General features: G+C 40.9%; 1 protein-coding gene across 4 annotated transcripts in view; it reads left to right on the plus strand.

Moving 5' to 3' along the window:
- Positions 1–1,281: 1,281 nt before the first annotated feature.
- shroom4 (shroom family member 4) overlaps positions 1,282–17,298 on the plus strand; it is a gene marked incomplete at its 5' end in the record, with an annotated part of 37,329 nt that continues 21,312 nt past the window's right edge. For 2 of the 4 annotated variants that reach the window (XM_080838838.1, XM_080838842.1), the window contains one exon: positions 1,282–1,404. In XM_080838838.1, the coding sequence (XP_080694964.1) occupies positions 1,282–1,404 (123 nt within the window). Of the gene's footprint in view, positions 1,405–4,780; positions 4,917–15,233; positions 15,315–17,298 lie in introns of those variants that run through there. The other 2 variants (XM_080838841.1, XM_080838839.1) reach the window with 2 other exon arrangements.

A 17,298-nucleotide genomic window follows, 5' to 3' on the forward strand; every position in this document is an offset into this window, starting at 1 on the left:
TAAACGACACTTAAGCTGTATGAAAGCTATACGTTTTAGTTTCAGTACCTAGCTCCGATGTTGATAAATTGTAATCTCGTCTGACGCAAACAGTTAAATGGATTGCTCGACGAAGCTATTGGTCGGCTTTAACAAAACCTTTCACTGATTAACTTCAGCCTGGCTCTACCCACTTAAGGCCTTTGATCACATCTTTACCTCTCTAAATTTGTTTCTTCTTATCTGCTCAGCACCTTTCAGTAATCGCCTTGGTGAACATTAAAACTTTGTTTTAATGCTGCACTGCCATTTCTGCCAGCCATTTCCCCCCTCAAACTAGGGCCTTTGAGTGTCAGTTTAGTTAGAAAACAGACTGTTTAATAGGCTGGTCCACAGGCTTTATGGGAAATAAATGCCAGTATCATATTATCTGTGTCTCTAATAAGGGCAGTCATTAAAGTAAATTACCTGAGCCATTAAAGTTAAATGCAAGATGCAGCTTATGACATTGATTACTAAACAGTCCACTTACCAAATACACTCTGCACATTACAACTTTGGAAAGGGAGGGGCAGTATCGGCTAACAAAAAGGTAGTTGGGGGAATGGAATTTACCTTATTTGGTGAGTCCAATTCCATTTGTTCCATTGGTCACAACAGTAGCCATTCTCTTTCAACATTTGATAGCCTAAGAGAACGGTATAGGAACTACAGCCATCAAGGATATGTTGTCAGCTGTAGTGAAACAGGAAGGCGTTTGTTTTTAACTATAACATACAATTAACTCCTTTTATATTTCATTACTAGAATACGGTCAGTGAGGTAATAGCATTGTATGATTTCAATAAATGATTTCCATTCAGTACTTAGCCTATGATTCAAGCAAGCATCACAGTTTTTATTTTAGCAACAGTATGTTGCAATCCAATCGGGCCTTTCTATTTTTTTCTTGGAAACTTTGTAAATTCATTCAGACCCGTTGCTGAGGTTGCCGCCTAGAATTTGGGACAATGAGTGCATACTCACATCCACTACACCCCCAGCCTCTGGCATTGGTCTGTTACAACCAGAGGCTGTTTTGACGGGTCGTCCCACTTGTCAATCAAACTAACTTAGGCATCTTAGGAACTGAGGAGTATTCGCCTCGCTAAAACTTGCGGTGAAGTTACTTCAGCGGATCCTGCCCACCCTCACTTGCCCTGTCCCATGTTATCGTAATGAACATCTGGTCATGGAGATCTGGGGTAGGAGACACTGGCCGAGTTTGTAGAAACAGTACAGGAGAAGTCATCACAGCTGACAATGGAGACCGTAGAACAGCTCGTGTCCTTTAATCACATCCACGTCCAGCTCCAAGGAGGTGCTCCATGGGGATTCACGTTAAAAGGGGGACTTGAGCACGACGAACCGCTTATCATAACTAAAGTAAGATGCCTGGTTTTGAAAAAAAAATACGTTCTTCCCCACGTACCAGAAAAGACTGCTGTGCTGTGCATCATTTAGCTGATGTTTTTCTTAGATTTTTGGCCTTGTGATGTGCGTGTTGAATTGTACCTCGTGTGTAGCGAAGACTTTTAGGCAGCAACACAATGTTGTGTGTGTCCTAATTTGTCAGGTCCTGTGGTTTCCACAATGTTGCATGGTAAGAAATGGCCTTACTTATCAGCTCGTTTGTGAATAGCCTACAGCTAAATTAACTTTCCCAGACTATTACGCGCACAGGCTATTCTTTGAAAACTTTCTCTATCGTGTTTATTGTGTCAGTGAGTAAAGGGCACAAAGCATAATTTGAGTTACCCATTCATACATTGATGATGCAGCTTAACCTAACACACATTTACAAAACATTCAAACCGGGCACCATCAGCCTATTCGTACTGATGCAACCTTGTGCATTTAGGCAACGGTCAATGTAAAACCCAAGTAGAGCTGGTCCGCGGTGTTCGTGCACATTTGCGGTTTGGCGTTCTAATCGCTCTTAGTACCAAAGCAAACTTAAAAAGGCAGACATGGTAACTTCCCTATAGTGTCCATTGTGCCTTATCCTAATGCAGGAAAACATGGTCCCGCCGCAAGTTAACAGCATAGCCTTCAGGCTATGGCGGGCTATATCGCAGACAGTGAGTAGAATTCAGCAATTATCCCCACCGCCACCGCACGTAGTTGAAAATTCTGGATGTCTTTGTCCATTCCCCAGAATTAAATTGATATTTCAATTCAACCGTCAGAGGAAACTCCATGTTAAATTCAGTTAATAATTAAGTTGTTTCTTGTCAGCAGTTAGCTCATAAAGAGAAATACTCTCTGAAATCGTTAGTGTATTCCTCCCTGTTTTCATAATTGGTAAATTAACCTTGTGAAATGAAGCAATTGGAGGAAATCCACATAAGACCTACCTACCCTTAATTGTGGATTTCTTTTCAATAATGGTCCCGATGGATGATTGGACACTGTCAATGGTGAAGGAATTAACACTGGTTGCCAAATGACATTCCATTACATATTCATTCAGTTCCCCTCAGTTTAAACCCTTCTGCTTAGGCCTACTCCACTGTGATCTCTCCTATGCTTAATAACAAGGAGAGCGCCTCAATGGCTCATGGCTCAATTTTCATAGAACATTCACAGTGGTTTATATGACGCATAGTGGACAAAATGTGCATGCAGAAACACCCACTCTAAAGTCTTTAGACCTAATGGATGCTGCATGGATAGGAGTGGGTGTATAGCAATTTCATTTAGGTGAAGGGTCTGTACGACCCCCCTCTCCCTACAATCTACTTCCAAAGCAAACTCTGCTAGGTTCTGTCAGAAGTTTTTATTCAGTTTTCTTGAATGAAGATGTTTCGGAAGACATGCCTTGTAGTGATCTAAGTTTTCAGAGTCAGCCGCGCTGTGGAGAGTTGGAGGAAAGTACCATACCTGCTGGACTTGTATTTGTATAGCTGTACTTCCATTTCAGTGAAGCGCTCTGTGTAGATGTATCTGTCTGTCTGTTTCGGAGTTTGAGCATGATAGTAGAAATCATATCATCTATTTGTCCTGGTTCTTCTATACCCACAGTGGTTGTGACATGCATATGTTCACCAAGAAGAGCCCGCTAGGAATACCAAACTTTGGCTATTAAACCAGATTTTTGTTTGGGGATAATGTAATGTCTCCCTAATGCTAGAAACATAACTTACATGTTTGACTAGCAACCCTGCAGCGTGAGGAAATGTGCCATAAACATCTGACATTTTTGTGATGTGATTTTGTCTTGAAATGTGGAAGGTGGTGAAGATGGAATATGTGTCCAAGACACACAGCCTTGTGATGGGATTGACCCAGCTGGATGCTGTACTTCCAAACTGTGTTAATACCAGCCCCTGGTGGACAGTGTCTGCATACATTTAGTTAACATTACCAATGATTTGGGGGATTTTTTTGCCTTATCTAAATATCCGTCTTGAGCAAAAACCACGGCACTAAAATGTTGCATGATTTGTATCTAAAAGTACATGCCATTTCCTTTTTGCAAAATAAACCTGGATTTTTCAGTATTATACTTTTCCGTATCAGATCTTCTTGTCAAAAATGCTAAAGTGTGTGGTTTCATTTGTTGGCTTTTTGTTATTACTATAAGCAAAATGAACAGCAATTCTCCTAGTCAAAAACACTGTTTTCTGTTTGAGTTGGTAAGGGAGAAAAACTGATACATTATCCTTTCTCGACTGTCCCCTCTCCCTTGGCGTGATCTTTTCTCTTCCCTTTGCCACAACGACTCTTAGTTTAGCACCCTTACATGCTGTTTGTCCCATGTTTATTTTGAAGTGCTTCTTTGCTTTGGTGTTTCCCATCTCTGGAGCCTGGTGTCAGTTTCTACATGGAACTTTATGTGGAGTAAAAAACACTCCATCTTAATATTCCTTCCGTCTCTCCTCTCTCTCTCAAGCTACACATTTTCTGTTTGCAGCTGTGAAGTTCATGTCAACCACAGGGAATGTCAATCCCCCTTCCTCTCCCTCTAACTTACTGGCCAGTAAAGGTTTAAGCCAAAACCAAAATGTCCATCATTCTGTTTAAGTCAAACACAGTATCTATTTGGATTTGTGAACTTTCAAATGATTAGGTTTAAAATGGTTGCTTTTAATAAGCATACTTTACATCTTGGATTTAGATTTTCTGCTGTGTAATGCGTTTTAATTTAAATTAAATGTTTGAGGACTCAATACCTGTGGAAAGATCCATATCCATATATGCAGGTGCGAGTTAAAAAGGCTGCCCTTTATGAGCCGGAAAGTACCCAAAATCTTCTTACTTGTGAAGGATATTCATCTTATATGATGTGTTGTGATAATTTCTGACTGCACTTTTTAGCCTAGTAAAAGCCATGTAATTCGTATAAAAATATATACCCAAATTTTAATTTTCTGCCTGCCAGAAATAGAAATAGAAAAATAAAAATGTTCACAAAATGGCAATTATATTTAAATTTAGGACAAACACACTATTCCAGTGACAGAAGAATTTCTAAAGTACAGTCCAAAGAAGGATTGCCTCTACCCTGCACTATTTTAAACACTTGAGCAACATTATCATTTTGTGACGTGTCATGCAATGGTCTCCTTCACATGGGTGGGAGTTTTAAGGGTTGAGCTTTCATGTGTATTTATCACTTCCTTTCCCTCCTGTTATAACAGTGATGAATCGCAGCAGCTTTTCACTTTAGGTTTTTGGCCTTAAGGTCACTGGCTTCTTGAACCACTGCATTTGTTTTGTGAAGAACTTCCCCTTAGTCTTGGGGATGGAGGTTTGAATTGCATGTTCTTTAGCGAGCAAGCCCAAGTGATACTTTTTGCTGGTGTCCCTTTGAGACATGTGACTCGTACGTAATTGATGACAGTTATTCTTCATGGGGTTCCAGCAGAAGAAAAATAATTCTAACTTTATTAAAGGTATTGCATCATTTTTTATATATGGTGTTGGTTCTCAAGTAATACTTTTTTCCCCCTGCTTATATTGGCTGTGGTAAGTAGTTTTTGTTTAAAACTAGCGATTTAACTGCTATTAGATTTGCACAGCATAGATTCACTGATAAAAGCTAGCCAGCTTGCCTAGTCATTTTTCATCAAAATATTTAGTGATGTTGCACTGTAAAGTTGTACAGATTACATTGTGTAAACCCTCCAGGATTTTGCATTGCAAAATGACGGATTGTGTGTTGATGATTTCAAAAACGTAGTGTCTCTTTAAACTCCACATGTACTAGAAAACAAATGAATGAGAGAGTATTTTTGTTTTAACTTTCTTTTGTAAATGTATGGGTTTTTTTTTGGTTTTGTGTGTTCTTATGTCTTCATTTAATGCAAATGGAGACGTAAGAGCGTTCATTATAGATGTGTCATCTGATTTCACACATTTCTGAGGACTTTCACAACCATTTATATTTATATGATAAAATTTCATTCATACTAGAAAGTTTAGTTAAGTTAAAACAAATCGTCATGCCTTGGTTTCACAAGTTCCTGATAATATTTAGAACTGTTATAAGTAATCCTGTTCTATTTAAAGAAAACTGAACAGAAAATATCATAATTTGTTGACCGTTCCGATGTTCCACTCACTCAAATTACGCTTCATGATGGGCTTTTATTTTAAAATGTCTTTCAGTGCAAGACCAACAGCTGGATTAATAATTGTACTCAACATTATTATAAGTTTGAATATCGTGTAATTAACCTTTAATAAGATGAGTTATAGATCCAGTTAGGTCATGAATGTCAAACGAATATCCTAACACCAAACTAACTTTACTGTGGTTGTCAATCCATCACATGCCTGACACCAAACGGGTTGGCCAGTGGCAGTGGTTGAAACAGACTGTTCATAATCAGGAGACAAGAAAGAGTTGCAATTAAATATCAAGGCGTATTTTCACTGCAGTTTATGTGATAAATAAGAGCAATCACAAAAAATTGGAGGAAGCTAAGTTAGTGGGGTTTTGAGAAGGTTGAATGAACTAGCTCGATATGAAAAAATACTGTGAAATTGATAAAACCTTATGTGTTTTGTTATGTTGTTGCTTTAAGACGGTTGATTTGTTCACTGGATAGACTACTATCTCATGCGAATGTGGGCTTTTTTTTTTTACTTTCAGAGATGAGATGTTTTGTTTGTGTCCTTCAGTAGATGCAGTGTTGTAAACATCACAATAGTTGTGTCTGCTCTGGGTCAGGCATGAGAGCATGAGTGCTTGTGTAGGCCTTTAGCATGCAGGGGAGTCCTGCTTACAGTGAGTTCTGCTGGAAACTGTAAGAGGCAAAATGAGGAATGTGAAAACCAATGTTTCCACCGAGATGCATTCCTACTGCTCTGACCCTCTTTTTAAAACAAAACACTCACTGTATGAGTGTGTGTGGGTGGATACAAGTCTGTTTGGCTGTGTGAGTGTGTCACTGCTGATGTGTTTGTTAAATTAAGTAAAAGCCAAATAAACCTTTAAAAGTAAATAAAAGTTAAATCTAAAAATACATTATTTTTGAATGAGTGTGTTTGTGCATGTGGTTCTCTTTTTAATTGTGTGCTAGTTATTTCCCCACTCTTTGACCGAGCCCTTCTTTCTGCTGGTCACTACACTTTCAGAATGCAATGGACAAAGTGACCAGAGAGTGGGCTTGGCCACAGCAGCAGCGGGGGAACTCCCAATACATTGCTGTGAAAGAGACCTTTGTCTTTCCTTCTGTCTCTTTCCTGCTTTCCTTTCTGTCTTTCACTCTTTACCTCTTTTTGCATCTCATGCATCATCCCCATTGGTGTTCCACTTTACAAGAGTCAATTGGTAACTTCTTCTTACATACTATAGTGCTGAACTGCATCCAATGTTTGTAAGTTCTTTTGGCTAATCCCCCCTCCCCCATTTCTGGCTTGCAAGTTTGTCCCGAAAAGGCTTCTCTTTTCCATCTTGGCTCTGTTGGGCTGTCCTCACAACAATGGGGAAAATGGAGGTTTTTGCGAAAACAGAAACGTTTTGTTACGTTTTGGCCTTTCATTCACGTTACAATGTGTTGTCTTTTTGGGCCAGAAAATTGGATTGGATTGAATTGGATTCAATGTATTGTCATTGCACAGAGTACAAGTACAGAGGCAACGAAATATGTAAGTACAGAGGCAACGAAATGTGTATGGATGAAAATGCAAACTTCAGAGTGAAATCTTTTGAAAACGCAACCCTCGCATCACCGTGTCAACAGACGAATGCAGAACCTTTTGAAAACAATGACGACACGCGAAGAAGGATGAAAACGGGAAGAAAAACGTTGTTTTCATCCCATTTCATGGTCATGTGGACGGCCCCTTGTTCTCACCAGGCCAGGTCTATAGTGATGTTACGGGGACCGTTTGGGCTTTGGCTTCAATGTGGGCGGGGATAATTACAGGGTTAGATGACTGTCATGTTCAGCTCTGCATGACATGTATATTTGTCCTGCTGCCCTGTGCTGCTAAAAGACTACTCAGTCCATAATTCTGATGAAAGGTTGTTGACATTTGAGCTCAACAGCCAATCAAATTACATCCCACCATTCCATGCTACTGAACCAATGTTTTGATTGGTTGGAATTATTTATGGCTCGGTTCGAGCCACTATGTTTGTTTCCCATTTACAGAGCCAGGACTGTGTACAAACCAGAGTTTATGTGAGCGCACACACTGAACGGACAGCTAGACTTTTGCGAGGAGAAGTTCGTTGAATGTGACAAAAGTGTATTGGGTTAGAAATGTGGACTGTTAGTTATGAAAACAAATGAACTACAGAGTTTCCATTTAGTTTGTCAGTGTGAAAGTGAAATCATTACTGTTGTCTGTCAGATAACTGGCATATGTGTGAACCTGTCTAGGGTAATGGAATCTGAGTGCATCTGGGTCCAGGCTCTGGGCTCTGTTAAGCGCCTTGAGACATTTGTATTGTTATGGCGTTTTATAAATAAAATTGAATTGAATTGATTTCCACCAACCCCTCTCCCTAACATGGAGCCACATGTGATTTGCTCTGGTTTCATAATAATAGCAAACAGAGATACAGGCAGGACAGACACAGCAGATGTTTGAGCTTTTGTTTGTTTCCTGTCTGACTATATGAACCTGTGTTGTTTTAAATGGGTTTAGCATTTAGGATGTCCATAAATGCTGAAAAGGCTTTTCCAGGTGGGTTATGCGTGTGGTATTCATTCTCACAATGGATATGAAAACAAAGGCAATTCATTGCTATACAGTTCTAGCCTGGGTGCCATCCGTTTGTACGTGTTCCACTGATTGCTGCCTTCTCGCTGAACAAATGGAATGCGGACAAACGGATGGCACCCAGGCTAATACAGTTCACTAGTTGCCAATATTAAGGAAAGGGGAAACATTTTGTAATTAAAATCATGTTTCCAAGTTTGACAAATGACATTAATGAGCCACTACACATCAGTAAACAGTAACATAAACTCAAATGACTTTTATGACCCAGTACACATCAGTAAACAGTAACATAAACTCTGAGAAACACAGACAGGTCCACACAGAGGGAAAATGTGTACCAATAAAAATCTGATTAATATGTATTGGACTACGCGGTAGATCTATGGCAATGCTATAATAACTATGTTTGGAACTTCTGTTTATTTTAAGTGCAAATATAACATCACATGCAGGTGAAACTGGCCTTATGTCTCCTTCACCTAGGATACCAGCATATCCTTCACTTTTCTTTTTCTTTCAGGTCTCTTACTCTTCCTCTGTCTCACCCTTCTCTCTGCTCTCTCACTCTCCCTGTGTCCCACCCTTCTCTTAGCTCTCAGTCTTCCTTGGTCTCTCCCTTTTCTCACTCTCCCTCTGTCCCACCCTTCTCTCAGCTCTCTCACTCTTCCTCTGTCTCACCCTACTCCGCTTTCTCAGTCTTCCTCTGTCTCACCCTTCTCTCTGCTCTCTCACTCTCCCTGTGTCCCACCCTTCTCTTAGCTCTCAGTCTTCCTTGGTCTCTCCCTTTTCTCACTCTCCCTCTGTCCCACCCTTCTCTCAGCTCTCTCACTCTTCCTCTGTCTCACCCTACTCCGCTTTCTCAGTCTTCCTCTGTCTCACCCTTCTCTCCTCTTTCTCAGGCTATATGCACACGGAGCCTAGATTCACTGAATGTTGTTCTTTTTTCACACCTCATCGAATCTTTTAATTTCGTAAAGACAGAGCCTGGTAACAAGAGATTTGCGTAAAAACGGAGCCACCAGATTGTGTTGAACGGGCTGTAGTACATACCTCACGCCTGTGGGTGGCGCTTTAGCGCTTTATTTACACAACTGAAAAAAACGTGAAAAACCTAGAGACTATACAGCACGAGGATAAACACATTACACCTGAGCTGCCAACACTCCCATTTTTCCCGGGTTTCTCCCGTTTTCTGATCCATCTCCCGCCGCCCTCCCATTTTGTCATTTCTCCCGGTAATCTCCCGTATTTCACAAGTTACAAATGTATTTTATTAATAATCAAATCAAAGTGTGTGTCAATGTTCTAAAGTTGCCATATAATGTATGTAACGCAAGCATGAGAGGCAAAGCAAGCGTCAGCCAATCAAATTGCCTTTAATGCAATGACAACACAGGCTCTAGCCAATCAGATCACGTTTATGGTCACGTCTCAAGAGACCGAAGCTTAAAAAAAAGCTGGCTGACCAAACTCCGTAGATGGTCGAATTTGTACCTAAAAGTTGTTTGTTTTACTTATATTTTTTATAAAGTTACCGAGAAATAGACATTGAACAATGTTAAAAAACAAAACATTATTGTAACTGAAAAATACGTCTGAGAGGATTTGCGAGGTGTCTGAGCTTGCTATCATTCACTTTGAATGGGGATCCGTCAACCTTGACGGATCAACGCATTCCAACGCACATATTTTATTCTACATATTTAATATAGAGTTGCCAACTTTCAAGAAGGACCTGGCATGAGAATCGCTAAGATTGACCAAAACAGGTGTATTTTTTTGCCGTGAGATGCATTAAGTCAATGAATTTGTATGACATTCTAGCGTGAGACAGGACATAAAAGCGTGTGTTTCACGACAAAAGCGTGAGAGTTGGCATCCCAGATATTATACTATTATATTAAATTATTCATATAGCACATTCAAAACCAGCTAACGCTGATCAAAGTGCAGTTTAATTTAATCACAATAAAATAAAATATCAGAACAAATAAGTTGTCTATATAGCCTACACAACACAGTTGTCTATATAGCCTATAGGCCCTACACTATACGCACAACATCCCAGTTAAAACCAACATTTGCCCCCCGGCCCCGCCGAAATCTCCCGGATTTTGCTACTCAAATGTTGGCAGACGAACACCAGCCCCCGTACCGATTCAAATCTACTCACTTTCTACCCCAGACTTCGATCGTTGCGGATAGAGAGTGCTCGTCTAAATGATAGGGCTATCTGTATTAGCTATCTGTATCAGATTGAGAAACTAGGGTCCATGTAAACGACCTCTCAGTCTCCCTCTGTCTCACTCTTCCTCTCTCACCCTTCTCTCCGCTTTCTCAGTCTTCCTCTGTCCACCCTTCTCTCACTCTTCCTCTGTCTCACCCTTCTCTCCGCTTTCTCAGTCTCCCTCTGTCTCACCCTTCTCTCCCTCTTCCTATCTCACCCTTCTCTTCGCTTTCCCAGTCTCCCTCTGTCCACCCTTCTCTCACTCTTCCTATCTCACCCTTCTCTCCGCTTTCTCAGTCTCCCTCTCAGCTCTCAGTCTACCTGGGTCTCACCCTTCCTCATTCTGACTCACTGGTGTTTCCCAGAATACAAACCAGTAATAGATTCCACATCCTTTCCTAGTCTTCCACTCTATCTCCCTTTTGCCTTTTGATTCCCTCTTAGTTATAAGTTTCCTTCTCCAGTCTGCTTTCCAGTTGTTCAGAACCCAAACCAGTAATAGATTTCTTCAGTGTGACCGTACAGTAGCCTTATTTATTCTGTCTTTGTTGCTGACGGCACAGCTTTGTGGCAGAACTTCTGAGAATCCTGCTATTATATCTCTGTTAATTGCAAGATTGTGTTTTTCTACACGTTTGTGTACACAAAGTAACCTGTGTTACTTTGTGTACAACTCTTCAGAGAGCACCTCCCTTCCTAACTGGCACCTTGAATAGTGCTTAACTTGCACTTACATTCCTGCACTTTTTTTCTCCTCCAAATATAGGACTTCTTACTTGTGCCATTTCTCGGTCTCTGATCCATGACTGCTGCATACAACGTTTCACTCAACTTTCCCAGTTACCAGCAAGCTAGCGCTGATTGGCTAGTCAGTACAGGATACAATGTGTTGATTGGCGCTTTAGAAAATCTGCCAAAAGCGCTGATAGAAAGGAAGCAAAAACAGTGCCAAAAAGATTTTGTAATTCGTAACAGAAATCCGTATCCGTATCCGTAATGCGTAACTGAAATCCGTATCTGCAGGTAGATTTTGAAAGTGAACATAGTTTTTAAAAGTGTAGATAGTTTTTGAAAGTGTAGATACATTTCGTATTTGAAATCCCTATCTGTAAATAGATTTTGAAAGTGAAGATAGTTTTTGAAAGTGTAGATACATTTCGTATTTGAAATCCGTATCTGTAGATAGGTTTTGAAAGTGTAGATGGTTTCACAGATACAAAATCTGTATTACAGATACAAAATCTATATTACAGATAGATCTGATTCCATAGTGGTGTGCGTTGTCCTCCTCATTGTCTTAGTACATCAGCAGCTCACCTGTGGCAAGCCTCTTCTGTCCAGAACCCGTCCATCTTGATTCACTAATTCGGAGTATGGCAAGGTTGTACTTCTTCTTCTCGGTGGCAACTTGTGCGGTCTTTCTAGTTTCGAAAATGGTCCTTACGTTCCATGTACTGATGGTGGTTGTAACACCGGTTGAAAGGATGATATTCGGCAGAGTGGCTTCCAGGTGCTTCTGGCTTTTACCACCCTGCGTCATAAATCCTTCTGACGAAGGTCCATCTTCTCTCGGGGGCGGGACATCTTGGTTTACTCTTGTTTGCGTATCTGTAACAAATATTGTTTTATGGGGTGGGGTTGTTAGCCCCACGCCCAGCCCCCAACCTGGTATTTTATTGTTACACCAGGTTTTTATTGCTCTTAGCTTGACTGTTCTCTCCCCTGTACGTCACTGCGTCTGCTAAATGACTAAATGTAAATTAAAATGTGTGTGTCATTCGGAGAGATGCTGCTTTAATGGGTGGTGAACAGACATTTGGGTTGTCCATCACCAGCTTGAGAATATACTCCAAAGCAAACATGTACTCCAGTCACCACCCACACACCAACAGCTGAACACGCTATACACACAGTATACAAACAAACGATAGCAATCAAACTTGAAATACTCCCACTGTCGTTTTTTGTTTGTTTGTTTTCTTCCATCTGTTTTTTTCCACCTCTCTGCACACAGACAGGCCACATGCTGTGAGTCTCCCATTCCCTGTTAATGATTCACTTGGTGATAGAATCAATAGGCCCTAATACATGTGCCAATGTGATCAGATCAGTTTATCGTATCGTATTCGCGTGTAGGTGTGAAATTTTTCAAGGGAAACGGCTCTTGTCGTTACGTGTTTACATGTGCAAAATGTGAACCGTTTACATTGCCTCGGGCATGCACAAAGACCACGGAGATGTGCTCCCACCTGGTTTGTTTACTAACAACATCAACGTGGATCCGCATCGTGCACAGGCAGTGTAGTGGCTTAAAGTTCCCTTCTTTCTATCAGCATATAGTTCTTAATATTTTCTTTGAATAACCACTCTCAGATGGAAAGAAAACGAGTCTACGCTGGATGTGTTTCAACAACGGTAGAAAACTGTGTTTGCTCCGTCTTTTACTGAACTCATAATTATATGACAGTGGTATTAGTTACAGTTGAGACACCCGAAATAACTTGCATGCGCAGCCATCCTGAGACGTGATTTTTAGTTTGCACAATGAATACTAACGTCTTCTTTGATCCCAGGAAATTTGAACACATAACCCATCTCCCTTACGGAGATATTGGGGAAAGTTGTTTAACCTACTTCATTCATTGCAAACGTCTAGTTTTGCAAACGTGTCTAGTTTTTGTGCAGTAGTGAATAGAGTCTCAGTCTACAACACCATAGCATATCATGTTTGTAGAAAATGATTAAGGTGCAACAAATGCCAATAAGCATATTTAAATTAAATGATTCACATTGCAAGTAAAATGGTGCGGCTGGAGCAGATACAGGGAGGGACAACGGTGACGCAGTTTGGATGTAGCGACAAACATTTATGTGCTGTAACAAACAGTGTTAACCAGTATGTGAGTAACGTGGGTTTTATTAAAACATAGCGTGTGTAATGTGTAGCTATTTCATTCCGTTTATTAACCTTTCCGGCTGTCTGTACTAGCCAACAGCAGACGTGAAGGAAAGGGAATTAACCCCGAAGTTAAAAACATGTAATCTACTTCGGCAGCGGAGCATTTTACTCCCCCGCAATCTCTCTACAAACTTCCATATAGACGCGGGATCAGCAGAGGAAAATCTACTTTCCTTTTGGGAGAAACAAGGCCAGTCATTCCCACGACTACAGCACCTTGCAAAACGAATTCTATGCGTTCCAGCAACAAGTGCTGCGAGTGAGCGCTAATTCAGTGCAGCAGGGCGCGTAATAGAAGCCAGGCGCTCTCGCCTGAATCCTGACACTGTAGATGCTATTTTATTCCTGCATAGTGCTAAGACAAATTCTAAATAGAACGAAGGTTAGGCATATCAGCAGAGGTATATTTTGGTTACATTAGGATGGCTACGTTTATAGCTTGCGTTTTGGGCGCACCACAATGCCAAGAAGTTTGTCGTGACTGTAATGGCATATTTCATTGTGGGGGTGATTGATAGCTTAAGGCTTACGAGACACGGTGTTTTGCGATGTTTTACTGAGTCCTCTCTGTCTCTAACACACACACACACACACTAACGGAAGCAAAAAAGGTTTAAATTAAGTGACGATCCCTCAAATGTCGCGTCTCCTTAAAGCGCCGCAAACCTGCAAACTATGAGTCAGCTGTCAGTATTGGAAGAAGCCTTAACGTCTCGAAGATGAAACTGCCTGGGTTATTTAGTTTTTTGGGTCATCTCCCCCCAGTCACGCACCGCCTCCCCCATGACACATCGGCCTGATTTGACACGTCGTTTTCTGACCCGAACGATCTTGGTAAACCACCTCTCTCGAAAGGCTCAGACGATCGGCGGAAAAACGAACAGTTCATATCTAGACCCCTTATACATGAGGCAATTGTAACACGTTCGCGAGTTTCTATCGGTGCAGACGCGATGTAAACGGTTTACATTGACACATGTATAATAATAATGGCAATGATTAAGAGTAATTTCTTTGAAGGGAATTTCATAGTACTGCTTTTAGGCTTTCGTTGACTTTGCCCCTCTAGAAATAGCTTTAATATAGGGTTAGCAGCTGACATGGTGGGATGTTGAATATAACACCATAATGTCTTGTTAAACATCAGATGTCTTTGTTTACATCACTGATTACCCAGTAAGTGCCTCTGACCGCAGGCAAGAAAGAAAAAAATAAACGTTTTAAAATCGTTCCATTATCAGCTAATATCCTTGCACTGAAATTTCCCCGGACAAAAACAAAAGCCCTGAAACTACCTGCATTTTTGTACCCTCTGGCGAATTGATTGGCCAAATGTGACAGGGCAGCTGCACATCCACTAGCAGTAGGTAGTTCTTCTTTTGGACACAATACGTGGCGATGGGTGAGACCAGAGGAGTGGGAAACACCCTGTTATTTATAGAGCATGTGACGGTGACCTCATGCTACCCAGCCAGACGCAGGACACACACACCAGCCATTGCATACAGTGAACTCATTCTTCCCTCGCTGAGTCTAGGCTGATGTCTGCTGGAGAATGGCCTCCTACAGCCTCCTCCAGCCACACAGCACACCCCACCCCATCTCATAGTAGACCGACATGCCTGGGTCTACTGGGTTCACTGGTGAATGCAACTAAACGCTTTAACAAAACTCATCCATAACACTTCGATTTAAAGTGTCGTTAAAGCCCCAATATGCAACAATTATACTTCAGGATTAGGGTTAGGATAAGCAGTTTAACCTTCAAATAACAGCTTAAAAAAAATTGGGGCGCTACAATGACTTTTTATATGGAGAATCGCGTCCGTGCCATTGCGATAGCAGGGTCCATATGCATATAACTGCGTTCTGTAGTTTTGCCTGCCGCAGCCCGCCGACCTGACTTGTTTACTTTCTGCCGATCTAGTAAGTAGCTTATTTGCCGTCTTGCTTTGTCTTATGTTGCACTTGCTTGATGTTTGACAGTGTAAGGACCGTTGTTCCGTTGTGCTGCTTTAAAGTTTTGTTTACATAGCTTTATTATCCAAAATATCAGATATCAGATTGAATATTATTATCTACTACTATTACTTATGATATTGTAGGTTTAAAGTGTAATTGAGTTGTTCTGAAGTGACATGTCTAGTAGATTGAAGTATATGTAACAAGTACACATAAAGCCCCATCACCTGGTCACTGTCTGTAACTGTTCAGATCTTGGCTCTGTCTAATGTTTCGACTTCATGGTCTTCATCCTCTGATGCGGGTTGCCCTTGATTTGTGCATCCTCTCTCTAACCTGGACATCTGGTCATGTATTTGAACACGGTGCCACTCCTGTTTCAAAGGAACACACTGCATGCCCCACTCTGTACATTCAGCATGTCAAATGCTCTTCCTTTCTTAAGCCTCTGAAGAATGCTTGGAGTGTCAAATTATAATTTCATGTCTCCGGGGTAATGCCTCAAGACCTTGTGCCTGTGCAGAGTCAGAGATGCTGATGTAAAGGAGAGGGTGAGGACAGAAAGAGAGTGAGGGAGAGGACTCTAGGCTACTCTGACAAAGGCCCTTTGTGTCACCCAGTCACCAGGGTTTTGGGAGGTGAGCCAGCTCCAGCTCCGGAGTCTATAGGCTGACAGCCTTCCCCTAGAACAGAGGTGTGGTGTGGGCATGGTGCTCAGAACTGCAGTTATTTTTATCAGGAAAATAGTGGTAGAGAAATGGGCTTTAGAGAAGAGGAAAGGAAGTGGTGATAGAGGGAGGAAATCTGGAGATGGAGAGATGTGTTATCATGGCATCTACGAGCACAGAGTTCTGCTGGGATGTAGAAAGTGTTTTGTGTAGGGAGGGTGATCGTGTGTCGGTGGAGGGTGATCGTGTGTGTGTGGGGGGGCTCTATGCTGAGGTGGAACGGCACGGTTATTTAGGATGGAATGGTATTTCAGGCAGCTTAAAAATATATGCAACTGGAGAAACTTTGATAAAGTGGATAAGTGTCTGTTATTGTTTGTTTTCTCTCTTTCAAAGATTCTGTGGTAAAAATGTCCTTTTGAACAGAAGATGAGGTTAGGAGGCTTTTGAACATATATTAGGCATGTTTGACCAAAGAATGTAATGTTTTGTCTGTGAGATGAAATGGATTTTCATCATTGCTATTATTTTATTTCACCTACAAGGTGTTATTATTCTATAATGTGTAAATTGGCTGCTGTTTGAGGCCTCTCTCACTGATGCAAATATACCTTTGTCTGTTCATATGTAATGTTACAACCAATAAGTCAGCATTCAAAAAATATACCACCATAGTTAATGTGACTGGAAGGACAAGTACCTCTTGCCTGCTTTTTTAGTGTTCATTTGTTATAAAGACGTGACTTGTATGAGGAAAGAATTTGTGACTGCTACAGTTCAGCACGATTAGTCACAGATCCTATAACGATTATTTAACAGTTCTATACCAATAAGCCATAGTTTTACTTGGATTTTAAATACAATAAAACTTCATATCTACATTATTTATTACACTGCGTATGTGTTAATAGTTAATTTCCAAGACAACAGATTAGGATTAGGTTAATGTTAAGCAGAATCATTTCAGAGTAGTTTGTAGTGTGAATTTGTGTGTAGAGCCATAGAGAATGACAGAAAGGTAAAGAATTTCTCAATGTAGTCACACATTTGAGTACTTTTATTTGAATCTTAACACAGAACAAGAGTTACAGATTCAAATATTAATGGAAACACACACACACACACAGTGAAGAGGGGGTCCTCTCTCCTGCAGCAGTTGAATCATAAAGTGTGAATTATGTTTCCATTACATGCATTCCACTAGTCAAACTTCTGGGAGGCACTCGACTGGCCGAGAAGGCGCTTATGATCCTGCCTCTCCTGGCGCTACCAAGCTGCTT

Source organism: Sprattus sprattus, assembly GCF_963457725.1.
Source record: "Sprattus sprattus genome assembly, chromosome: 5".
NCBI lineage: Eukaryota > Metazoa > Chordata > Actinopteri > Clupeiformes > Clupeidae > Sprattus > Sprattus sprattus.